The following is a 26,885-nucleotide window of genomic DNA, read 5'->3' on the forward strand; positions in this document are numbered from 1 at the left end:
GGAGGTTTTTAGAGAGTGGTGCAGAGTCAACTCTTTTTCCTCGTCCAGTACCTCTATAACTCAGATTGCTGACTTCCTGTTATATCTTCGAAGGAAATGCAATTTTTTTATCCTCTACCATCAAGGGATACAAGAGTATGTTAGCAACCGTATTCAGGCACAGAAACTTGGACCTTTCTAATGTTAAAGACCAACAGGAGCTTCTCAAATCATTTGAAACATCAAAGCAATGGCACCAGGATTCACCAGCTTGGAATCTGGATATAGTCTTGAAGTTCATTATGAGTGACAAGTTTGAGCCCTTGCATTCAGCGTCATTTAAGGTCCTTCATGGGATACAAGAGTATGTTAGCAACCGTATTCAGGCACAGAAACTTGGACCTTTCTAATGTTAAAGACCTACAGGAGCTTCTCAAATCATTTGAAACATCAAAGCAACGGCACCAGGATTCACCAGCTTGGAATCTGGATATAGTCTTGAAGTTCATTATGAGTGACAAGTTTGACCCCTTGCAATTAGCTTCATTTAAGGTCCTTACGATGAAGACTATTTTTTGGTTAGTCTGGCGACAGCTAAAAGAGTCAGTGAGATTCATGCTTTTAGTTAAAACGTTGGTTTTTTCAAGATGATAAGGCTATCCTCTCATTGCAGTTAGGCTTTCTCGCCAAGAACGAACACCCTTCTCAACCTTGGCCCAAGGCTTTCGAGGTTCCGAACCTTTCGGATGTTGTTGGCGAGGAGTTGGAGAAGGTCCTGTGCCCAGTAAGAGCCCTGAAGTTTTACCTGGACTGAACAAAAGAGTTGCGAGGGAAGTCGGAAGCTCTTTGGTGCTCGGTCTAGAAGCCCTCGTTACAGATTTTGAAGAATGCACTTTCATTCTTCATCCGGCTCTTAATAAGAGAGGCTCATGCACATTGCAGTGAGACAGACCTCAAGCTTTTAAAAGTCAAAACGCATGAAGGTAGGGCTGTAGCAACTTCGGTGGCCTTCAAGCAGAATAGATCGTTGCAGAGCATTATGAACACAACCTTTTGGAGGAGTAAATCTGTGTTCGCTTCACATTATTTGAAATGTGTCCAGACTCTTTATGAGGATTGGTTCACTCTGGGACCATTCGTAGCAGCAAGTGCAGTAGTGGGGGAAGGATTCTCCACTACATTCCCTTATTAATACCCTTTTCTTCTGTTGGAACTTTTGAATTTTTATGGTTGTTCATGGAGATTGCGACAGTCTTCCACAATCATTGATTTTAGTCAGGTGGTCAATTTGTTCCTTGAGAGTGCCCAGAACAAGGGTATTGGAGGAGGTCCTGTCACATAGAGGTTTTTAGACCAGTTTGACAGCTCCTAGAGGTCTTCAGCCCCCTGGGTGGATCGCTGGATCTCATAAGGAAAGCGGACATATTGAGGCAAGCGGACATATTGAGGCAGGAATTCATTGAAGTCAGCTTCCTTATCAGGTATGAACCCTTAAGCTTGTTTATTAACTCTTAAGTAAAATTCCAACAATGTTGGCTGTCTCTGACCCTCCACCAAGGGTGTCAATCAGCTATATTTATATAATCACCGGGTAAGTCTGATGTTTAAAAATTATATTTTCCTAATAAAATAAATTTTTGAACATACTTACCTGGTGGTTATATAAAATTTAATTTCCCCCTCCTCCCCTCTAGAGACTTATGGGCATGGGAGATCTGAAGAATCACTGGAATGGTTCCAGGTACCTTTACTAGAGGGCGCACAGGTGGTACACCTGGCTACATTATCGGCGATTGCCGCGAGTTTTCAAATTTCTGCCGGGACGTCAGGGACTAAAGCTATATTAACCCTTTTACCCCCAGGCTATTTGGAAATTTCCAACCCTTAACCCTCAGGGGGTTATTTTTTTCCCAGCACATTTTGCAGTATATTTTTTTTGAATTGCTCTAACAGCCTTAATTTTTGTCGTAGAGAGGTCAGGTTGGTCTCATTTTCTTGGAAAATGCCTGAATTTTCTCAAAAAATTATCAAAAATATGAAAAAAAAATTTTTTATAGCATTTTTTTGAAAGGACGTACCGGTACGTCCATGGGGGTAAAGGGATGGCTTTTGTGAAACGTACCAGTACGTCCTTTGGGGGTAAGAGGGTTAATATAACCACTGGGTAAGTATGTTAAGAAATTTATTTTTTGAAAATATCATATTAAAGAAGAAAGATGCAGCGAATTAAATATTTCCAAGGCATATTACTTGGAAGTTTCTTTCTACTGAAAGAACTCTAATATTACAGACCACCCCAATGAGATTAATTAATGTAACAATTAAACAGAAATGAAGGACGGTGTTGAACTTCAAACCATACTGACTTAGTGTGCTGTATGTTTTAACCCTGGATAGGTACGGTCCTCGGACACCCCTTTAAGGGTATACAGTACTCGGACGCGAACGACCCCGACGCCAAAAAAAATTCTTGAAAAATCAGTTTTTGCAGTAACCTCCTTTTTTCTTTTGCCAAAAAAAACTTCAATGAATGCTTAAAACAACTGTAAAGATAAATACTACTCATCTGCAGAAAAACTATTTATTATAAATATTTTAAAAAATTAAGTAGAAAAAAAAAAAGACCTGACATAAAAATTCATAAAAAAAAAGTTTATACATATATACACAAATCCTTTTAGGAATTGATTCTTGAATGTTTAGGACACATCTTGATGTATTTTGGATGAAGTCAGACCCATGGAGGTGAAGATCTGAAATGAGAAAAAAAGGGTAACTTTTTTTGGCCAAAAAAAATTGTCCAAATTTCATGAATTTTTTTGGGTACCCAAATGAAATAGGAAGTGGCTAATTTTTTTAGGGAATAAACATATGTTATCCTAAAATAGAAATATGTAAAAAAATCTTCATTATTTTGTAAATTACATTTATATCAGGGGCCATATCTAAAGGTAATTTTTTGAGTACTTGGAAATTTCGTAAAAAAATACATATATTTAATATATAATATGATATTTATGCAGGTAAAAATATACCAAAATATCACAAATTCTATAGGGAACAAGAATATATATAGATAGGGCAGCTTACGCTTCGGATATGTCCACAAAATGGCCGCCAACCACACTGACTCAGACTCCCTAATCTGCCACTTGAAATGTAGGAAGGGTATGTCAATTTCAAGGTGTTATTTACTAATCTAATTATTATTGGATATGCATAAAAATTGTATGGTGGGTTGCTGGATAATTGTCGATTATTTTACGTTTATAAAATTAAAATTCTGACCCAAAAATTTTTTTTTGAAGGGAAATAAAATCGAAAAAAAAAATGTAAAACAATATTTTAGCTAAAAAAATTTGATGATATTCAATCAAAAAAAAAGTAAACAAAATTTTCCGACAAATAAACATCTAGAGGAATCATTACTCTGTGATAGTTCCTTAGTACGTAGTAATTTTGAAAGAATTGAGAAAAAACGAAAAAATGGCAATCACCGGAAAATCGAACACATACCTATATATACGCCATATCTGGCTAAAAAAAAGATAGGCATGGGTAGCCAGATCATCTAAAAACACTTTCCAACACTATAAAAATATAAGTTTTGCGACACTACTTGCCAATTCCTTACGGTAACATGACTAAGCAAAAAAATGCAAAACAAATAAAAAGGGGCACTCGTGGAAAAATGGCCATTCTAATATACGGCATTTCAGAAAAAAAAAAATTTCAGCCACGTGCTAGGCAAACCATCAAGGCATATTTTCCGACAAATAAACATATAAATGAAATATTACTCTGTGATAGTTCCTTAGTACGTAGTAATTTTGAAAGAAATGGGAAAAAACGAAAAAATGGCAATCACAGGAAAATCGAACACATACTTATATATATGCCATATCTGGCTAAAAAAAAAATAGGCATGGGTAGCCAGATCATCTAGAAACACTTTCCAACACTATAAAAATATAAGTTTTGCGACACTACTTGCCAATTCCTTACGGTAACATGACTAAGCAAAAAAATGCAAAACAAATAATAAGGGGCACTCGCGGAAAAATGCCCAACATTCTAATATACGGGATCTCAGATAAAAAAAAAGACATGCACGTGTTAGACCAACCATCAAGGCACACTTTCTAACACATAAACATGAAAAAAAAATCAATAATATACGGCAATTCCTTACTACGTAGTAAATTTTTACAAATATTGAAAAAAAACAGAAATTGGCAACCGCAGTTAAATACCCAATATACCAATAACTACGTCGTATCTGACAAAAACAAAATCACGCATGGGTAGCCAGATCATCTAGACACACTTTCCAACACTAAAAAAGCAAAAGTTTTACGACACTATTTCGCAATATCTTACGGAAAAATGACTTGGCAAAAAAATGAAAAAAAATGAAAAAGGGACACTCGCGGTAAAATGCCCGACATTCTAATATACGACATCTCAGATAAAAAAAAAGACATGCACGTGTTAGCCCAACAATCAAGGCACACTTTCTAACACATAAACATGAAAAAAAAAAGAATAATATACGGCAATTCCTTACTACGTAGTAATTTTTACAAATATTGAAAAAAAAACAGAAATTGGTAACCGCAGTTAAATACCCAATATACCAATAACTACGTCGTATCTGACAAAAACAAAGTCATGCATGGGTAGCCAGATCATCTAGACACACTTTCCAACACTAAACAAGCAAAAGTTTTACGACACTATTTGGCAATATCTTACGGAAAAATGACTTGGCAAAAAAATGAAAAAAAATGAAAAAGGGGCACTCGCGGTAAAATGGTCCTCGTGGTGATGAACGACATTTTAACTAAAAAAAAAAACATGCACATGGTAGCCAAACAATCCACCAAGACTTTCCACAACTGATAACCTATACAAGTTGCACCATTCTACGACAATTTCATAATACGTAATAACTTTGATAATTATGCAAACTACCTCAGAAGGGTAAACTCGGACGCGAACGACCCCGATGCGTCTCAGAAATCGGGGAAGGAGTACAGCTACAGCAATGCACATCTGGACACTACTAGAGCGTGTAGGGGAGACACCTCCTGCAGGTCGATCACCCACAAATTCAGTCACAGGGGTGAGTCACGTGAGAAAAACCTGTTTTTTTTTGACGCTCGGGGTCGCAAACGACCCACCGTACCTATCCAGGGTTAAAAGAAGAATATTTGTTTATAAAATGTTTTTTTCTCTTTGCTGCTCATTTTGTTTCTATTTATAGTTGAAATAAGCCATTATTGTCTTCTTCCCACATTTATCCTGACCTTATGACTTCTATTTTCCCCTTGTGGTCCCAGTCCTCTATTGTTCTTAATCAAGTAGAACTACACATCTGTGAGAACCAGAAATGAGAAAATTGAAAAGGTAATGTGACCACATTACCTACACGCTTTTATTGCCATGAACGAATCTATAATCTAGCTAGAGGGGCGATGCTTTTACAGGGAATGAAAATTTGGTCTTTTTTGATGGATTTGAAATTTAACTGACTTGGAGAAGCAGGCAATATGATCACTAGTTGAGTATAGAAGTAATATATTTTATTATTGAAATTCCATTTTTGGTCTACCAAATGGAAGTTTCTGTTAGATTATTCATAATGACATCTAAAACTATTAAAGAAGAAAGTTGAACTTTATATCAAGTTTCCCCTAGTTTCCACTCGCTCCGTCACTTCTTGAATCAGTCTTCTACGTGCTTGTCGTCGAACACCTCACTCCTGTTCTTCAGAGATTTTCAGGTTACAGAACTTCTGTCATTTTCCTCATTCCAGCTTTTCCAGTGTATGATACCAGTGAAAAAGGAACTTCTAATTTTCCTCATCACTTGTACTGTGTGTGGGTACAGGGTCCTTCCCGTAGCATTCGCTAAGGTTTCCTTGTGATTTTACCCTTGTGGTTTGTCTTCATAGGAGCATTCCACTTGTATTCTCTCTCCTCAAGATAGAATTCCTCTCGCTTATTTTCTATGATTGTTGTTTCCTCATGGGGTCAGCGATCGGTGATTATGCAATCTGTAACCCCAAGATGGCGGACCATATGATAAGGATCCACTTGTGATCAGCAAACGGGAATTACGCAATCTGTAACTACAAGATCGAGGCCCATACAATAAGAAACCACTTGATCAGGAACTAAGAGATTGGGAACCACATAATGAGAACTTACACTCGTTTCGCCAGGGAAGTAGTACACCTGTCTCCTATTATCTGTTGCTTCCCAGCACTTCCAGTCCAGAGATATTCCAGTTAACACACCGAAATCTTTCAGTGCTCAAGATATTCAGATGCTCCAAGACCTAGATCTTGCCACCATCGGAGACCGGTCTAGGATATGAGATCTTCCCATGCTCCAATATTTTACTAGACACCAAGATCTTCCAACTCATTTGTGCGATAGGGATTGGAACAGGTAACTTCTCATGTCTGATCTCAACACCCATACAACCATTGAGTGGCCTTATCGAGTTTGCTCTATTGTTGTCAAGGATCCTCCCCAACCAAGGACAGGCATTTGCGAGATGCAGCTACGTGCCATAATGTGCCTTGCTCTCCAAATGAATTGCGAGATGTAGCTACGTGCCATAATGTGCCTTGCTCTCCAAACGTTAAGTTGCTTAGCACCCTATAACCTTGGAGAGTACGATAATCTGAAGCAGTTAAGCCATCGAAGGAAACTAGTCAGCACTTGTTCATCCCGTCTTCCTTCACCATTCCATTTGCAGAGAATGTGTTATGGGGAGTGCAAATTCTTTTAAGAATATTGAGAGAATCTTTCACCGTACAGCACCTGACTATAGTCCATTACCTTCTTAGGTAGATATTTTCAAGACATGGTCTACGATTATCTCCGTATCCACCGTTGCTGTGAGCATATTCCTACTAAATGACTCGGATTTGTATAGTTAGGAAAAATATAAATTACTATTAGAATTTTTTGTATTTTTCCTAATTTTATTTTATAAACCTGACTTTCAAGTTCTTCATTTCCCTCCCCCTTCCACCACCCCTTAGTTCTGAGCCAAAGGTCAAAAGTGTCGTCTTCAGCTGTCGGAGGGACGTGACCATCCCCTAGCTCTCATATCTTTACCTAACCACAGGACCTTGTTAATGATTCAGTGGCAGGTCCAGGCTTCGCTTAAGTTTTCTCTATATTAAAGGACTTCAGGGATTTTACTGTATAGCCAGAAAAGGGAAATTCCTCTTAAAATTTAGTATATTTTCTTATGATTGATTATCTTTTATGTAATTGCTTCCTTGAGTTGACTTTTTACAATACTTTTAAGACTGGGGTTTGTATTTTTGTATTTTTTTTTTCTGAATTGTAATGCATTTGTTTTGAAATGTTAGTTGTTCCTTAACTGAATACAAACCACGCTATTTACATGGGGTAATTACTTCGGCGCAGCCGATGACGAGCCATAAAGTTTTAATGAGGGTTTCCTATCCCACCGCTAGTTAGCGGGGGGGGGGGGGTAGCCTGGTACCCCTCCACCCTCGCACACACCAGTGATTCGGCCACTTTACTTTTGGCTCGGAGAGACAACAGACCTGTCAGCGCTCTCCTCTCTTTGACTGCCATAATTTTTTGTTTGCTTTTTCTTACAGTGTTTGTGTGTGAAGTTGGCCTCTATTATCATCATGCGCACTTGCCCTGGTCTTTCCGGCCGCCCTTGTGGAACCTTTATGTCGGCCGTGGAGATGGATCCTCACTCCTTATGCCCGCAGTGTAGGGGCCAATGGTGTGATAGTGCTAATTTGTGTATTGAGTGTAGGGAGTGGTCTACCTCCCAGTGGGAGAGGTTTGCCTGGCGACGTAAGAAGAAGGCTAAACGGGATCGTTCTCTTTCCGGAAGTTCTCGGGGGCGAGAAAATCCTAGGTCGTCTTCTCCCGCTGCCCATTCCTCCTCCGAAGCTCCTGCTCGGGCGGCCTCTTCCGAGGGGCCGGCGAACGGTAGCGTAGGCCGTAATATTGATATTGATATTGACCGATCCCGTGGTAAGGGAGAAGCCGCTGCCTACCATAGCGAGGCGACTGCCCCTCCCCCCTCGGAGGAGGTAGTTATGTCTAACAAGGATCTTTTTCAGCCTTGGGCTTCCTTGGGGCTACAGGGTTCGCCCTCCAAGGCAGCCTTGTTTGACATGGTCAAGCGGGGTGCGGCCGCTGAACAATCGTCAACTACAGCGGAAATAGATCCTCTGTCTGTAGTTGACGTAGTTGTTTCGGAAACATCCCATGGATCTGTCCAAACACCTGTTGTGACTGAGGTAGCTGAAGGCTCTGTCTCTCCCTCCGAACACACTTCGAGGGAGTAGCGGAGTCCTACGGTCTCGCCTTCCACTGAGATTCCCTCTCGAGGGAGTTCTCTGGTAGAGACGCCTCTTCAGAGGCCCGTCGATGGTCAGCTTGCTGATCCCACGGCCCCTCGTGGGCATATAAGGCGGAAGGCTCGCCCTCCCCTTCGCCGTAGAGGTCTTCCTTCTCCCTTTAAAGGGGTTAGGAGGCGCCTCTTTGGCTCGTCCTCCCCACAATCCTCTGCGGAGGAGCTCCTGTCCTGCCAGCTACCACCCTAGACCTCTCTGGGGATCGTTCGCGTTCCCCTTTGGAGGATGGTCGTCCTTCGGGACAAGGGTCTCCTCAACCATCTACTTCGAAGGCTGCTGATGCGCTTTATGCGCCCCCTGAGTCTGCCATTGCGCAGTCTCCTGGCCCTTCGGGGTCTCAGAGACTTGAGCGCAAAACTGCGCCTCTCATCTCAAAGCGTAAGGCTCTGCCTGCGCCCGTTGCTGTTGTTCCTGTTGTTGCTGACAAAGCGCTTCGGCGCTCACCTGTAGGCGTTCGCGCCTCTGATCCTGTTACGCGCCAGGGTTCCCCTGCGCGCCCACGCCCATCGTCAACTGTTTCTGATGCAGCGCGCAAGCGCTCAATGGCGCCCTCGCGCCCACCTTTACCAGCACTTCCACGCCCCCCAGTTCCTGTTACATCGCACGCGATTCCAAAGGTGCCTGAGTCGGCGCACAGGCGCCCACAGGTTCCTACGGACTCGCTGCGCCTTTTGGGGGAAAAACGCGGTGCGCGTTCGCCCCCTGTTCCTGTATCATCACCGCACGCGGTCCAACAAGTTCCGGAGTTGGTGCACAGGCGCCCACAGGTTCCTTCGGACTCGTCGCTCCCGACGGGGGAAGATCGCGATTCCATCCGTGATGTGCTCTCCATCGCGCGCTGTTAAAGAGGCTCGTGATGCGCTTTCATGCTCGGATATTGTTCCAGCTTCCGCGCGTTCTCCAACGCGATCGCGTGGCGCGCTGACTCAACTTGTAGCTCTGGGGTTGGCTAAGTTAGCGCACAGGCGCTCACAGCCTCCTCTGGAATCGCGCGAGTCTGCTGCCGACAATATCGCGCGAGACGCCCATCTGTCGCGCCCAGTCCCGGCTACGCGCCCTGTGCCTGTGTTCAAGGCGACTGTGATCGTTCCTCATGCCGTTCGCAACCTGCGACCTCCGAAACAGCTTGTTCCAGATGCGCGCTATGCGCGCCAACAATCGCCAGTGCAGTTAACAGACTCGCAATCGAATAGGGCGATCCCTCCCGACCGTCGCCCGCAGGTCTCTCGGGATTCTGCTATAATTCCATTGCATTCGCGGCGAGTTCTCCCAGACACGCGCACAGGCGCCCCTGTTGCAACGCGCCCTTCCGGCTCCCATCAGGTCTTTGCGCGCCCGCGCGTTCGGGCGGTTTCTGATCGTCGTACACCGACTCCTTCACCATCACGCTCTCGCGACCTTATTCCGGCCCGCTCTCCAAGACATGTCCGCGCCATTGATTCATCTGCGTGCCATCGCTTTGCGGCTGCCCCCGCCCACGCGGGTGCATGCTCGCGCGATTTTCCAGCATCTCCCGCGCGATTGGGTTCGCGCTCGCAATATTCCAGCCTCGCGTTACGCTAACGCGCGCTACCCTGTGCAGGGCCCGATTCACGAGCCCCAACGCGACCGCCGCCAGGCGGATTCTTCCTTGTCTCGCTCCCCCTCCATAAGCGCAGACCAGCGCGCTCGCCAGGGGGGGGGGGGGGGGCCCTCCCCAGATAGATCTAGGGATTCTTCTTTTGCAGCCCAGAAGGGGAACCCTCGTTTGTGTGCTCCTCTTAGGGATCCATCGGTCCCCTTCCCTCCAGAGGGAGTGTCTGCCAGCGCCGCTGTCAGTCAACAGCCGTGGTTTGATACCCTTCTCAGAGCTCTTGTACGGGCTATGAAGCCTGCCGTCTCTGACTCGGGTCGCGAACCAGTGGCAGTTTCCTCCCCCCTGAAGAGGAAGAGAGGAGTTTCTCCCATGGATCTTCCTCCGAGACCTAGGCTATCTCCTCGCAGATCCTTAGGCAAGGTTCCTACTCCTCCTCAGACCTTCTCGCCTTCCCCTGCGGAGGAGGAATACCCCTCCTCAGGGGAATCGGTCGGAGAGGATGTCCTCCCCATCGCACCAATGGAGGAAGTTCGTCCTCCTCCCGAGAGGTCCCCTCGTCTTGAGGTGGAGAAGGACCTACCTCCTTCGCTTTTGGAGTCCTGTATCCCTCCCAGGAGGGAATCTAAGACTATTCCTAAATCATCGGCCAGGGTCAGACAGGAGCAGCCTAGGCCAGTCGAGGATATTCTTGCGTCCCCCCAGGAAGAGCCCTTGGGGTCAGGAGACTTCGCTGCGAGTCCATCAGGAGGTGAGCGCCAGGAATCGGAACATGCATTCTGGCAAGTTCTGTCTCTCATGAGGAGTCTCAACGGGATCCCAGATCCTGAGGTCCCTCCTCGTAATGGGCAGGACACAGTCGTGGATGGTATCTTTGGCTCTCATAGGCCCTCCAGGGCCAGTGCAGCTTTGCCGTGGTCTCGGGGGATGAAGAGTGCCAGAGAGAAGATCGAAGGACAACTTGCGGAGCTTGCCTCCTCAAGCAGGTCGAGTGCCGGGTATAAGCTCCTCCCTCCTCCTCGAGTCCGTCAGAGGAGATATTTTGAGATCCTTGAGGAGCCTTCTTTGAGTCTTCCCATGCACCATTCCGTGGAAGCCCTCACTGGGGGACTCTCCAACCGGCATGTGTCCTTCTCGGCCACTGAGATCCAGAGTCATGAGAAGGTCATTAAGTGTGCCATGCAGGCCGCTTCATGGCTAGACTTCTGGCTGGGTTCTCTGGGCATTCTGGTGTGGTCCGAGGATCTGTCCAAGGAAAGCACCAGGAAAGCTCTGGAGACCTTCCTCCTCTCGGGCACTCGGACCATCGAGTTCCTGTCCCACCAGGTTACCAGCTTGTGGGCCAAAACGATCCTCAAGCGTCGGGACGCAGTGCCGGAGAGGTTTCATCAGAAGGTCCCCAGCGCCGAGGCTAGTAGGCTCAGACACTCTTCTGTCCTCAGCAAGAGTCTGTTCGAGCCTAAGGACGTGGAGCGGACTGCCGAGAGGTGGAGGCAGTCCAATCAGGATTCCCTCATCCATAGAGCCCTGACATCAAGGCCCTACAAGCCTCCGGCAGTACAGCAGCCCCGCCCTGCCAAGGACACGAAGAAGACAGCCGTTACAGCGAAGCCCAAGATGTCTAAGCCCTTTCCTGCCAAGGGCAGAAGGGACAAGAAGTCCTCCAGGGGGAACAAGAACCCTAGAGGTACCGGCCGAGGCCGGAAACGCTAGGGGTGACAATCCCCCTGCATGTCCACCAGTGGGGGGATGCCTTCAGAGTTGCGCAGCAAGGTGGCAGCAACTCGGGGCGGATTCCTGGACGATCTCCGTGATCTCTCAAGGGTATCGCGTCCCGTTCATGGCATCTCTACCTCCCCTGACAGTGGATCCAGTGTCGCTGAGCTCTCTTGTCATGGGGTCGGCAAAAGGGCAGGCCCTTCGGGCCGAAGTCCGGACCATGTTGGAGAAGAACGCGCTCCAAGAGGTCGTGGACCGGTCCCCAGGCTTCTACAGTCGACTCTTTCTTGTGAAAAAGGCGTCTGGAGGCTGGAGACCAGTCATCGATCTCTCAACACTGAACGGGTTTGTCAAGCAGACTCCGCTCAGCATGGAGACGGCAGACACGGTCAGACTTGCAGTGAGACCGCGGGATTTCATGTGCACTCTGGATCTGAAGGACACGTACTTCCAGATCCCAATCCATCCGTCTTCAAGGAAGTACCTAAGATTTTGCCTAGATCACAAGATCTACCAGTTCAAGGTGTTGTGTTTCGGTCTCTCCACAGCACCTCAGGTGTTCACCAGAGTCTTCACCCTCATCTCTTCATGGGCACACAGGACCGGCATCCGTCTCCTTCGTTACCTGGACGACTGGCTGATCCTGGCAGACTCGGAGGTTTCCCTTCTCCACCACCGAGACAAGCTCCTCGAGGTTTGCCGGGATCTGGGGATCGTGGTAAACCTCGAGAAGTCTTCTCTGCAGCCATCTCAAAGGCTGGTTTATCTAGGTATGATCATAGACACCAATCTCCACAAAGCCTACCCATCAGACGAAAGGATTTCCAGGCTGAGGAAGGTCGCGAGACCTTTCCTCACTCGAGAAGAACTCCCCGCCCAATCGTGGCTTCGTCTCCTCGGTCACCTTTCTTCTCTAACCCGTCTCGTTCCCGGCAGTCGCCTCAGGATGAGATCCCTTCAGTGGCGGCTGAAGTCCCGATGGAGTCAAGGCCTTGACTCCCCGGACATCTTGATCCCATTGGGATCGGCGGAACGATCGGACCTGGAGTGGTGGGTGGCGGAAGAGGATCTACGAAAGGGAGTGGATCTTCTTGCCTCTCCCCCAGATTTGATGTTGTTTTCGGACGCGTCAAACAAAGGGTGGGGGGCCCACGTGCTGAACCACAGGGCCTCCGGCCTGTGGTCAGAATCAGAAAAGTACCTTCACATAAACCTGCTGGAGATGAAAGTCGTCTTTCTGGGCCTTCAAAAGTTCCATCAAGTCCTTGCGGGTCACTCCGTAGTGGTGATGAGCGACAACACCACGGTAGTGGCTTACATCAACAAGCAGGGAGGTACATTTTCGGTACTACTATCCCATCTTGCAGTAGAGATCCTGAGATGGTCCGAGGTCCACTCGATATCACTTACAGCTCGCTTCATTCCAGGCAAGAGGAATGTGCTTGCCGACAGTCTGAGCCGATCGACGCAGATAGTGAGTACCGAGTGGTCTTTGGATCCTCTGATAGCCAGCAAAGTCTTCACTTTGTGGTGTTCCCCGACTGTGGATCTGTTCGCAACGGCGTTGAACACCAAGCTTCCGCTGTATTGCTCCCCAGTCCCGGAGCCCAAGGCTCTCTGGCAGGATGCCTTCCAACAACGGTGGGACAACGTCGACCTGTACGCCTTTCCCCCGTTCTGTCTGATGAGGAGGGTCCTCAACAAGACCAGAATATCGGTCAATCTCTCGATGACTTTGATAGCTCCGCTGTGGCATCACGCGTAGTGGTTTCCAGACCTTCTGCTGCTCCTCACGGAGATCCCGAGGGAACTCCCTCCACGTCGCGAGCTACTCAAACAACCACACTCCAACATCTTCCACAAAGCCGTAGCTTCGCTTCGACTTCACGCCTGGAGACTATCCAGCATCTCCTCAAAGAGAGAGGCTTTTCGCAACAAGTTGCGGAAAGGATGTCTGGTCACCTGCGCCGGTCATCCGCAGTAGTCTACCAGGCGAAGTGGCGAGTTTTCTGTGGTTGGTGTCATGGAAGGGGTATCTCTCCCCTCGATGCCACTCTACCAGCAATAACGGAGTTCCTTGTGTATCTGCGGGAAGAAATGCGCCTTTCAGTCTCGGCAGTGAAAGGCTATCGCTCAGCCTTAAGTCTTGCCTTCAGGCTCAAAGGAATGGACATTTCCTCCTCGCTGGAACTGTCCCTGCTCATACGAAGTTAGGAACTTACCTGCCCTCAGTCGGAAGTGAGACCTCCTCCTTGGAACGTGGTTCGAGTCCTCAGGTCTCTTAAGAGGCCTCCCTACGAACCATTACGCCAGGCTTCGGATCGCCACCTTACCTGGAAGACGGTGTTCCTGCTAGCTTTGGCCTCGGCCAAGCGAGTTGGCGAGCTACATGGTCTCTCATACGACGTCGCCCATTCAAGGGGATGGGGGGAGGTGACGTTCAGCTTCGTCCCTGAGTTTGTTGCCAAGACTCAGAACCTGGGAGTGCAGGAGCCTAGGTTCGACTCTTTCCAGGTCTCGAGTCTTCGTTCTGTAACAAATGACCCAGATCATCTCCTACTGTGCCCAGTTAGGAGTCTGAGGTTGTATCTGAAAAGAACAGCCGCAGTCCGGCCCCAGGTGCCATCCTTGTTTGTTAGCACCGGGCCAACGAAGAAGAGGGTCACCAAGAACACAATCTCGGCCTGGATCCGTAAGGTAATCCATCTGGCCTTGAGTTCTGACCCTCCCCCGTCACGACGCCCTAGGGCGCACGATGTCGGGCGTAGCTGCGTCCCTGGCCTTCAAGAAGAACTTTTCTGTGACGCAGGTCCTGCAAGCCGGGGTCTGGAAGCGTCAGACTACCTTCACGGCCCACTACCTGCAAGATGTGACCCACAGGAGGCTCGATACGTTTTCTATCGGCCCTGTGGTGGCTGCACAACAGCTGGTCTAACCTCAGGTTCCTAATTGGACAAGTAGCAGAGGGTTGAGGGCATTGTTACCCGGTTTTAGTCTGTGTGAATGAAAAGATCTGTCTGGCCCTTTTCTTTTCTTCATCCTCTCCTCCCTTGGAGAAAAACAGCATCCTGGTTCTTTGCACAGCTGACCTCGAACCTCTGCAGGTAAGCCATGCTTCCTTGTGTTCCTAGTATTAGCTTTTAATACTGTCATGTCCCCATACCCTGACGAGGTGGTATTGGGTTGTCCTAGCCTAGATTTCCTTATTAAGGACTCCAGGTCAACTTCCTAGGACGTGTCACTGCTCACCTTCACACACAACTTATGTAGGCCGCAGCAGTCCCTGACTGCCTGCGAGGTGCAGGGTCCCCGATCCTGGAGTTGCTTTTTGAACTCAGGGTTGGGGACCCCGGGCAAGCCAAAGCCAGTATGGCAGGGGACTTACCTCCCTTCCTAAGGGTTGAGTCACCCCATGTGAATAGCGTGGTTTGTATTCAGTTAAGGAACAAATGACAAATTTGTAGATAATTTGTATTTTTCCTAACGATACAAACCTAGCTATTTACAGTTATGTGCCCGCCAGCCCTGTCCCCCAAGATAAGTCCTACCTCTAAGTAAAGTGGCCGAATCACCGGTGTGTGTGAGGGTGGAGTGGAGGGGTAGCAAGCTACCCCCCCCCCCCCCCCCGCTAACTAGCGGTGGGGTAGGAAACCCTCGTTAAAACTTTATGGCTCGTCATCGGCTGCGCCGAAGTAATTACCCCATGTAAATAGCTAGGTTTGTATCGTTAGGAAAAATACAAATTATCTACGAATTTTTCATGTTTTGTTGTATAGGCTACTGTATATTGTAGACTTCCATATGAAGAATTTATAATTGATATTATGTAGTACTTTGACCCTTTTTATTTTTTATTACAGATAACTGTACATCTATAGATAACTGTGGTGACTGTCATAATGCCAGTTGCAACTGGATGGTTTGTTTGTCGTCTGATCCGTCTTGTCAGAGAAATGGTTTAAGCGAAGTTTGCGAGTTAGTACCATGTATGTGCTGGTGATAAATGTTATCTTTGAGTACTGAGGCATGTTCTTCTTTGGAATATTGCAGCATGTTCTTCTGGTGACGGATTGTTCACATGCTTTCCATTATCTAACATTTCCTGACTATTATTATAGGTATAAGAATGTCATGCAGTAAATATCCAGTGCTAAAAATGCTATGGATATATGAGGATCAGGACTTTTACCCTGGCAGTTGCATAAGGCTGTTTTGCATGGGGTAGTTGCTTTAGGATAATGTAGATAAGGTAGTTGCGTGCAGCTATCGTTTGTGTTGGGTGAAACTCTCAGAAAATTAAATTGCTGAGAGTATAGTTTTGAACGTTCCTGAGCATATGGGCAATAGCTGTTCAATAATCAGGCATTAAAGAGATGCTCTTGAAGCATCAGAAGAATAACTTTCAAGTCCTGGATTTGCTCACTTCTCTTACATACAGAGGAGTAAGTTTTCTGACTAGAGAAGCATAATTTTTGGAAGAGAACACACGGTTAACATACTAAATGCCTTAGAATTACTGCTTACATTAACTTCCAAGAAATTGGAAAACCGGTGTTGGATTTAATTTTTTTGCCATACTGTTCAGCATTACATAGCTACATGTTTTATTCTTCCTTTTTTATGGCTTTACCGTAAATCCTCATTATTCATGTACCCAAAAGCAGCAACTTTTTTCTTGGTAGGAAATTCATTTTAAATCTTATTTAATGGCTTAGTTCTTCAAGAATAGGTCATGGCTTTTAGGAATATCAACCAATGCTACTTATTTGAATCTCCCTGACCTTTTTACGGCTTTCTTGCTTGATGTCTGTGCTGTATGTAAAGGTCTTCTCCCCCTCAGAGTTCCCACCTCTTGATCTGTCCATCCTTTCTCATGTAAGGCCAGCTTCTGTTCTGGGTGTGATGATGTCCTCTTGGAGTATTTGAGTACAATGTTGCCAACCTTGGGGAAAGTTGTTTTATGACTTATTCTTATGGTGTTTAGACCTCACAGCGTTAGTGAAGGGGATCTCCAGCAGTCCCTGTTGATTTTGCACTTATAGCAGTCATTATTTAAATAGGAGAAGTTGCTTTTCTTTGTTCATTTGACCGGTTACTTGGATTTTTCCTTCTGCCCACCTCATTTCTGATTTCTTCATCTGACAGGTTACTTGTATTTTTTCATTTTAAGCATATGACTTACCCGGTAGTTATATATATAGCTATATGCCCTGACGTCACAGAAGAAATTTCAAAACTTGTGGCAATCGCCGGTTAGGTAGCCAGGTGTACCACCAGTGCGCCCTCTAGACAGGTACCTGGAACCATTCCAGTGATTCCTCAGATATTCCCTGCCGCCACACCGGCTACATCGTTGGATATTTCACTCGTTGTTAACCTGAATTATTGCAGTTATCTTGGTGATGTACTATTTGGTTATTGGCTTTTGCTCGAATTTGGATTTACTCTTGGATTCTCTTTAACCTCTATTGAATTTTTGTTATTTTAACCCTTGCTCGTTTGATATCTCCTCTAAATATTCAAAATGGCTGCCCCTCCTAAATCTTTTAGAAAGTGTATGAGAAGTTGTAAGACTTGGCTTGCTAAAGCCTCTATTGATTCCCACTCCATTTGTGTAAAATGCAGAGGTAAAGTTTGTGAGTTAGGGGATCGTTGTGATGAATGTAATTTGTTGTCTGAGAGTGAGTGGTTAGAATTTGACCGGTACACTCGTAAACTTGAGAGAGATAGGATTAGACGAAGTTCTTCTCGTTCTTCTAAAGATTATTCCTCTTCTCGTGTCATTGAACCTAATCCTTCCCCTGTAGTGGCAGTTACAGATCCCACTACTGTTACCGCTAATGAACCAACTCTAAAGCATATGATGGTTGCTATTCAAGCCCTGGGCGTAAGAGTTGAATCGCTTGCTGCGGACAGAAACCATTTAATGTCCGATGTTAAACAATTAAAAAGTGCTAGTGTCAGTGCTAAAAGTGCGGTTAATGTATTTAGTGCAGTGGAGGGTGCGTCTGCTTGAACCTGTCGTTCACCTAGCCTTAGACCTCCTCCAAGCTCCCCAACCTCTGGGAGAAGGAATGTCGATCGGTGAAAGGAAACGAGAGGCGTTAACGCCTGAGCAGACGTCCCCTCGAGCGTACCTGTTGACGCTTCACGGGGCGCTCGCCCTCACCATGGCAAAGGTGAGGTGAAAGTGTTTATATAATCTTCGGATGATGCAGCGCCCAGACGGGGCTGGCGTCAAGCTTCCAGACCTCTGAAGAGGAAGATGGATACTGCTGATGAGCGTCCTGTCATGACGCCGCAAGTTCCTGGTTGTAGTTATTGGAGTAGTCCGGAGCGTTTTCCTTCTTCCGAAGAAGGCTCTCCTGCTAAGCGCCCTTTAAGGACGTCGGAAACTGTCAAGCGTGCAGCCCAGCCTGTGGCTGGACATTTTTCTGAGTCAGGCATGACCTGGGTTCATGCGCATCCTCCACCTTCAGATTGGTTGTTGCCATCTGGAAGCTCTGCGTGTTCCTTGAGCGACGTTGAAAGCGAGCTTGTGGTAGAAGTTACGTCTCCTGTTTCACCACAACAAGTTGACCCTAAGTTTAATATGTTGCAAGATATGCAGCAGAGACTCTCTTCTCTCATGCAAGTCTATCAGCCTGCTGACAACAAGAGAGTGGCTCGCCAAGACCCCGAGCACCAGGAAGCTTCTCACTTTGACACCAAGCGTCACAAGGCGATAAGTCAGGAGGCTCTTGAACACGGATAGCTTTTCAAGCGTCGAGAGCGTGGTAGTCATGCCAAGCTTCAAGCTCTCAAACACGACATTGAACGACGTAATAAGGATTCTCCTGTTAAACGTCGAGATACTGATCCGCATGACTCCGAGCGTCAAGCAGCCAGACGTAACGCCGAGCGGCAAGCAGATAAACGTGACGCCGAGTGTCAAGCAGATGCCGAACGCCAAGCAGTCAGACGTGACGCCGAGCGTAACAACCTCAGACGTTGTGATAACGTTAGTCGAACCGAGCGTCAAGATCGCGAGCGACTTAGTTCCGATCGTAATGATCGCGAGCTTCTTAGTTCTGAGCGTCAAGCTTTCCCGAACAACGTGACGCCACACGTGATGATCCTGGACCCCTTGACGACAGACGTAATGATCCTGGATCCCTTGACACCAGAAGTCAGGATCCTAAGGAGTTGTCTCATGGTAATCAAGATGTCTCTACTTCGGTTAGAGCAGTGTCGAAGGAAGGCATCGACGATAATCTTTCACCTATTGAGCTGTTAGAGGAATTCTCGGAAGGAGAAGATCCTAAGACCCTTCATCCTTGTTTTGACCTCAAGAAACTCATGAGAGTTTTTACGGAAGAGTTACCGGATTATTTTGTGCCTGTTGCTCCTCATTCACCTCCTTCAGAGTTTACCCTAGGGAAGGCGGCGAAGGAATCCCTTTTTACCAAGGTGGTTCTTTCACGATCATCAAAGAGGGCTTTGAGGATGCAGTCCAAAAAGGACCAGGGAAAGACGGCTTTCTCTTTTCCTCCGGCTAGATTGGTCTCCAGATCTAGCGTGTGGTACGAGACGGGAGAAGTTCTCGGCTTGGGAGTTCCTGCCCCTGCCCAAGGAGACTTTTCAAGTCTGGTAGACTCTCCTCGTCGGTCGGCCATGAGAAGGACCAAAATTCTCTGGTTAACTTCAGAACTGGATCATCTTCTCAAAGGCGTCTTCAGAGCCTTCGAGGTTTTCAATTTCCTCGATTGGACTCTGGAGCCTTGGGGAAAAAGGTTTCGGCCTTAAAGGATGTTGACACTGATTGTATCATCCACATCATGTCATGCATGGATAAAGCAGTAAGAGATGGATCTAATGAGCTGGTAGCCCTTTTTTCGTGGGGGGTCTTTAAGAAAAGAGCACAAATGTGTTCTTTTCTGTCCATTGGGGTCACACCTTTTCAGAAGTCTGAGTTGCTGTACGCACCGCTTTCTTCCTCTCTTTTCCCTCAAGAGCTGGTCAGAAAGGTTTCTTCCTCTTTAACCCAGAAGGCCACTGAAGATTTAGTATCAAATTCAGCAAGGAAGGTCCTACCTACTTCCTTCACTAGCCGCAAGTCGAAGGAAGAAGCTCCATTCCCTCAGTTTTCGCAGCCCTTTCGAGAAGTCTTTCAGTGGGTAGTTCCAGACCCGAGGGAAGGAGAGCAAGGAGAAGAGGATCCAGACCAGGGCGAAGCAGAGTCTGACTGCTTTCACCTTCAGACAGCAGTAGGAGCCAGACTGAACAACTGGCGAGCTTGGGAGGAGAGGGGAGCAAACCTTTGGTCCGTTCAATTACTGAAGGAGGGATACAAAATTCCTTTCATAAGGAAACCTCCTTTAGTGTTAGCTCCAATAGACCTCTCTCCCAGATACAAAGAGTCAAAGAGGCAGGCTATGCAACTTCAAATGTCTCTCTTGTTGGAGAAGGAGGCAATAGAGAGGGTGCGAGACTTGCGGTCACCAGGTTTTTACAACCGCTTATTCCTGGTTCCCAAGAACTTGGGTGGATGGAGACCAGTCCTGGACGTAAGTGCCCTCAACGCCTTCGTTCAGAAGACAAAGTTCTCCATGGAAACATCGAAGTCTGTACTAGCACCAGTAAGAAAGTACGACTGGATGGTCTCTTTAGACCTTCAGGATGCTTACTTCCATATCCCCATTCATCCGAGCTTCAAGCATTACCTGAGGTTCGTTTACAAGGAGGAAGTCTTCCAGTTTCGGGCCCTGTGTTTCGGCCTCAGCACTGCCCCTCAAATATTCACGAAGCTGATGTTAAAAGTAGCAAGCATACTGCACTCAAGAGGTATCAGAGCCTCCCTGTATCTAGACGACTGGCTACTCAGAGCTCATTCCTACAATCGCTGCCTGGAGGATCTACAAATGACATTGAGGTTATAAGAAGAACTGGGTCTTCTTATAAACAAAGAAAAGTCTCAACTGACACCTTCACGAAAGATCATTTATTTGGGAATGGAGATTCAGAATCAAGTTTTTCGGGCTTTTCCGTCACCCTCAAGGATGGAGCAAGCCCTCCTGAAACTTCATTTTTTTCTAAAGGAACGGAAGTGTTGTGTGAGAGAGTGGATGAGTCTGCTGGGAACCCTCTCCTCGTTGGAGCAGTTTGTCTCCCTGGGAAGGCTGAATCTCCGTCCTCTGCAGTTCCACCTCAATCGTCATTGGGACAAGGAAAAGGTTCTAGAGACAAGATGCATCCCCATTACGGAATCTGTAAGAAGTTGCCTTCAGTGGTGGAATGACCCGGGCAAACTTCAAGAAGGTCTCTCCCTGGAACAGAGGAACCCAGACCTTGTGTTGTGTTCCGACGCCTCGGACTCGTTGGAGATCTCGGGTCTGTGGACGAAAGATCAGGAGAGCCTTCACATCAATCAGAAGGAGCTGTTGGCAGTCCTGTTGGCCCTCAAAGGTTTCGAAGAGTCTGTATTGAACAGATTGGTGCAGGTCAACTCCGACAACACTACGGCATTGGCATACATAGCCAAACAAGGCGGAACCCACTCAAGGTCCCTTTACGAGACTGCAAGAGTGATTTTCATCTGAGCAAAGGAGAAGAATGTAGCCCTTGTAACAAGGTTCATTCAAGGGGAAAAGAACGTGATGGCAGACAGCCTCAGCAGGAGAGATCAAGTTCTGTCCACAGAATGAACACTTCATCAAGAGGTCTGCAAGAACCTGTGGCGGATTTGGGGTCGCCCCTCCATAGATCTGTCGCAACCTCGAAGATGAAGAGGCTAGAAACATACTGCTCCCTAGTGCCAGATCTTGAAGCAGTCCACATAGACGCTTTCCTTCTAGACTGGTCCCACCTGGATGGGTATGCATTCCCTTCATTCAAGATTCTGTACAAAGTGTTGCTAAAGTTTGTGTCGCACGAGGGAACCAGATTGACTCTAGTGGCCCCCTTTTGGCTCTCAAGAGAGTGCTTCACAGAGGTACTAGAATGGATGGTGGACACCCCGAGAAGCCTTCCATTAAGAGTAGATCTACTCAAACAACCCCACTTGGAAAGGTACCATCAAAACCTCCAAGCTCTACATCTAACTGCCTTCAGACTATCGAAAAACTCACAAGAGCTAGAGGATTTTTGAAGGAGGCATCTAGGGCTATTGCAAGAGTAAGGAGGGTTTCTACCATCAAGGTTTACCAATCCACCCGGGAGGATTTTAGAGAATGGTGCAGAGTCAACTCTGTTTCCTCGTCCAGTACCTCTTTGACTCGGATTGCTGACTTCCTGTTAGACCTTAGAAGGTTTTTAGCGGCCGTCTTCAGGCACAGGAACCTAGACCTTTCTAGTAATAAAGACCTGCAGGACCTCAAATCTTTTGGAACATCTAAGGAACGGCACCAAGAATCACCAGCTTTGAATCTGGATGTAGTCTTGAAGTTCCTCATGAGTGACAGATTTGAGCCCTTGCACTCAGCTTCTTTTAAGGACCTCACTATGAAGACTCTATTCTTGGTCAGTCTGGCTACAGCTAAAAGGGTCAGTGAGGTTCATGCTTTTAGTAAGAACATTGGCTTTCGAGATAACAAAGCTATCTGCTCCTTGCAACTAGGATTTCTTGCAAAGAACGAACGCCCTTCTCAACCCAGGCCCAAGGCTTTTGAGATTCCAAAGTTTTCGGATGTGGTTGGTGAAGAATTGGAGAAGGTCCTGTGCCCAGTAAGAGCCCTGAAGTTCTACCTGGACAGAACGAAAGAGTTACGAGGCAAATCAGAAGCTCTTTGGTGCTCAGTCAAGAAGCCCTCGTTACAGATGTCGAAGAATGCCCTTTCTTTCTTCATCAGACTCGAGAGGCTCATTCGCATTGCAGTGAGACAGACCTCAAACTTTTGAAAGTCAAGACGCATGAAGTTAAAGCTGTAGCAACTTCTGTAGCCTTCAAGCAGAATAGATCTTTGCAGAGCATTATGGACACAACCTTTTGGAGGAGTAAATCTGTGTTCGCCTCACATTATTTAAAACGTGTCCAGACCCTTTATGAGGACTGCTACACTCTGGGACCATTCGTAGTAGCGAGTGCCATAGTGGGGGAAGGATCTACCACTACATTTCCTTAACCTAATACCCTTTTCTTCTCTTGGAACTTTTGTATTTTTATGGTTGTTTGTGGAGATTGGTCGACAGTCTTCCACAATCATTGATTTTAGTCAGGTGGTCAGTTTTGTTCCTTGAGAGCGCCCGGAACAAGGGTATTGGAGGAGGTCCTGTCACATAGAGGTATTTACACCGCTTTGACAGCTCCTAGAGGTCTTCAGCCCCCTGGGTGGATCGCTGGATCTCGTAAGGAAAGCAGACATAATGAGGCAGGAATTCATTGAAGTCAGCTTCCTTATCAGGTACGAACCCTTAAGCTTGTTTATTAACTCTTGAGTAAAATTCCAACAATGTTTGCTGTCTCTGACCCTCCACCAAAGGTGTCAATCAGCTATATATATAACTACCGAGTAAGTCATATGTTTAAAAAAGATATTTTCATAATTAAATAAATTTTTGAACATACTTACCCGGTAGTTATATGTAATTTAATTCCCCCCCCTCCTCCCCTCTTAGAGACCTATGGGCATGGAAGATCTGAGGAATCACTGGAATGGTTCCAGGTACCTGTCTAGAGGGCGCACTGGTGGTACACCTGGCTACCTAATCGGCGATTGCCGCGAGTTGAAATTTCTGCTGTGATGTCAGGGACGTATAGCTATATATATAACTACCGGGTATGTACAGTAGGGTCCCGAATTATGCGCGAATTTGGTCGATTAATGACCTCGTGTAAATGGAAAATCGCGAATTTCGAAACACACAACTAACAGAAATAATTCCATTGCGGCCATGGCAACCAGCAATTTGCCTATTCAAATGTGTTTACTACCCATTTCCAATACTTTCTTTGTACTATACTGTATTTCTTTATAATATCAAATTGTTCTTGTAAATAAATAAAACATTTAATATACTTTAAAGTTCTAATAACTTGAAAAATGGTTAAAATTACAACCAGGATAGGTGTAAACACCATATATTTCCCGTTATAACACAACCCAAAATACAGACAAATTTTAATGTTTGTCATATCTATTGTATAATACAACTGGTGAATAGCAAAACCATCACTCTATAGACTAGCTTGTTGTATGATTGAAAATCCAGAATTATCAAAATAAAGGCGATTTTATATCATGCGTTTCCTAAACACGCTAAAAAGCACAATAGAAAACGACAACCAATGTTTTGTTTACGTTTATCTCTGATCACAACGAAGAAACAGACGCATTTATACATCTGTGTTTTTGAATTGACAGCAATTTTACCAAGTATAGATTATATGTTGAATTTGTTATTACCAATGATCTAATTATTTTTTATTAGAACTTTCAAATAAATGAAATGAATGTTTTTCTTTATGACGCCGCCTGAAACGGAAACCTTCCATTTGTTTACGCTCCATCTTCGAACATAATAAACAAACGAATGCATTAAACACACATGATCTAAGTCATAACTAATGATATTACAAACATTTAGTAAACATTATGTTATTACAAATATTTTACTTACTGTATCCATATAAATTCCTAAATTCGTAGCAAAGCTGGAAATTTTTTTTTTCCTTATGCGTTTAATCCACAATAGCAAACTGCCGCTAGTGACAGAGTGATAACTTACGATAATTCTAAACTGTTACGAAAGATAATTGTCCTTTCCATATCCAAAATACTTTTCCTAACTTCAGTTATAAGTCAACTTGTACCCACCTCAATTATGGATCCATATGCAAAAAAGGTAAAAGAAGAAAGTACTAGGCGTATTTTTAAAGTCACCGAACAATTAGGTTACCGCTATAACGTTCGATGAGAGAGAGAGAGAGAGAGAGAGAGAGAGAGAGAGAGAGAGAGAGAGAGAGAGAGAGAGAGAGTTTTAAAGTACTAAACAATAAATATGATAGGTTATAACACATTGGTGTTTATGTAATATTAACTGTATAGATGGTTTGAATAAGTTAAGAAATGGTGTAAACAATTCTTTGTTATTGTATTCGCGCGGAAGCTAGACATCAGCTGATGTGATCACAGCCAAAAGTAAAAGAAAAATAAGTTAGCAATACTCGATTTTTAAAACACACCCGAAATTTAACAACATAAGTACAGTGGTACCTCTACATACGAATTTAATTCGTTCCACAACCAACTTCGGATGTAGAAAATGTTCGGATGTAGAAACGAATTTTCCCATAAGAATACATGGTAATTCATTTAATTCGTTCCTCAGCCTAAAATCCCATAATAAATCCTCAATAAATGGCTACACATAATTACACAACAATAGCATAACTGCACAATATGAAAGAAGTATGTAAAAAAGATAATTATAAAGAAATAATAAATAAAAAATGTGTTCTATTGCCACTTTACTTTAGAGACAGGCCAACGCAGGTGTAGGATTTGCTACGCCAGGAGAAGACGGACGATCAGCGAGAAGGTAGACATGGTGTTAACATGTTCTTTAAATAAATACTCTCTCTCTCTCTCTCTCTCTTGTTCTTCTTCACTGTTAGTGTTAGAGACGTCTATCAATTTTTTCTGAGAGAGAGAGAGAGAGAGAGAGAGAGAGAGAGAGAGAGAGAGAGGAGAGAGAGAGAGAGAGAGATTAAACAAAAATGAGAGATTAAATAAAAATGTGTTGTGTACATATGATTTTTAACAGCTTTAACGAGTTGAAAGAGAGTTAAATGTAACTAAAAAAACAATATCAGCGAATCTGAATTCCTTTATTAACTAAAACAAATATTGATACAAACACACTCGTGTGCGTATGCGCAAACACACACACACACACGCACGAGGAGACACGATCGGCGAGGAGGTAGAGATGGTGACTGCGATAACATACCGTAACTTACACTACGGAAATTTTAATCCAACTTAGCTTATTTATTTTTTTTTAATTTTTATATTTCATATTTTTTACATTTTTTTTCTTTTAATTTTTTATTTTCATCACTTTCAGTGACGAGTTACGGTATGTTATCGCAGTCACCATCTCTACCTCCTCCCCGACCGTCTCTCTTATTGCGTAGCAATTCTTGCACCTGTGTATGTGTTTGTGCATACACACACGAGTGTGTTTGTATCAATATTTCTTTTAGTTAATAAAGGAATTCAGATTAGCTGTTATTTCTTTCTTGGTTACATTTAATTGTTTTTCAACTCGTTGACGCTGTTTAAAAATCATATGTACTTTGAACACATTTTTGTTTAATCTCTCTCTCTCTCTCTCTCGGAAAAAAATAATAGATGTATCTAACACTATAACAGCGAAGAAGAACGAGAGAGAAAGAGAGAGAGAGAGATGAGAGAGAGAGAGAGAGAGAGAGAGAGAGAGAGAGAGAGATTTTATTTAAAGAACATGTTAATGCTTTGTTTAGAGAGAAACAGAAAAAGAGAAGTCTTATTTAAAAGAGCTTGTAAATGCTATCATGGTTTTCTTTTGCTTCACTTTTTTTCTTTCTTTCTGTTCATCCGCTTGCCCTTCTAACAAATGATCGTTGCCAACAATCTCTTTGTCCTTTATCCCTATCAACAAAGGCGTTCTATCTGTTCCAGGGTATTACTAAGATGTCTTGTAATAATAGTGATCCCCTTCGATGGTTATTTGCTTTAATGGCTGCCTTCAGCTTGATGATCCTCGAGATCATAGGCCTATTCCGGCCATATTGTTTAGCCATACAGTATCACTCACATGCACACTGATCTCAGGTTTTTCTATAATTTCTTGCTTCAATTCTAATGAAAGAATTGCCTTCTTCCTGTACTGAAACTTAGCTTCTTAGGCACCATGATTATAGGTAAAATCAAAAAGGAAATGTGAGAAAAGGAAGAAAATAAGCACTGTTAATAACAGACCAAACAGAGGACACCACACGATACACACAAGAATAGAGAACTGAGCACTCGACGCTCAATGCGTAATGTTTACTTCGTGTGTCGAAATAAAATTCGGGTGTAGAGTCAAAAATTTACTCAAATTTTTACTTCGGATGTGAAAATTCGGATGTAGATACGTTCGTGTGTAGAGGTTCCACTGTACATGTTTTATTATAGCGCAATTGACATTTAAAGAGTAGAAATTTTCTGGAATAGAATGGTGTTT

At 44.9% G+C, this 26,885-nt stretch overlaps 1 protein-coding gene across 4 annotated transcripts in view; it reads left to right on the top strand.

Moving 5' to 3' along the window:
• The window catches only part of LOC137655734 (integumentary mucin A.1-like), a 200,406-nt gene that overhangs the window by 15,336 nt on the left and 158,185 nt on the right, over positions 1 to 26,885 (top strand). For 3 of the 4 annotated variants that reach the window (XM_068389777.1, XM_068389775.1, XM_068389776.1), the window contains exon 2: positions 15,560 to 15,685. The exons of the other annotated variant lie outside the window; for it this stretch is intronic. In XM_068389777.1, the coding sequence (XP_068245878.1) occupies positions 15,560 to 15,685 (126 nt within the window). The remainder of the gene's footprint in view (positions 1 to 15,559; positions 15,686 to 26,885) is intronic. 4 annotated transcript variants of the gene reach the window in all.

Source organism: Palaemon carinicauda, chromosome 16 (assembly GCF_036898095.1).
Source record: "Palaemon carinicauda isolate YSFRI2023 chromosome 16, ASM3689809v2, whole genome shotgun sequence".
In the NCBI taxonomy this organism is placed as follows: domain Eukaryota; kingdom Metazoa; phylum Arthropoda; class Malacostraca; order Decapoda; family Palaemonidae; genus Palaemon; species Palaemon carinicauda.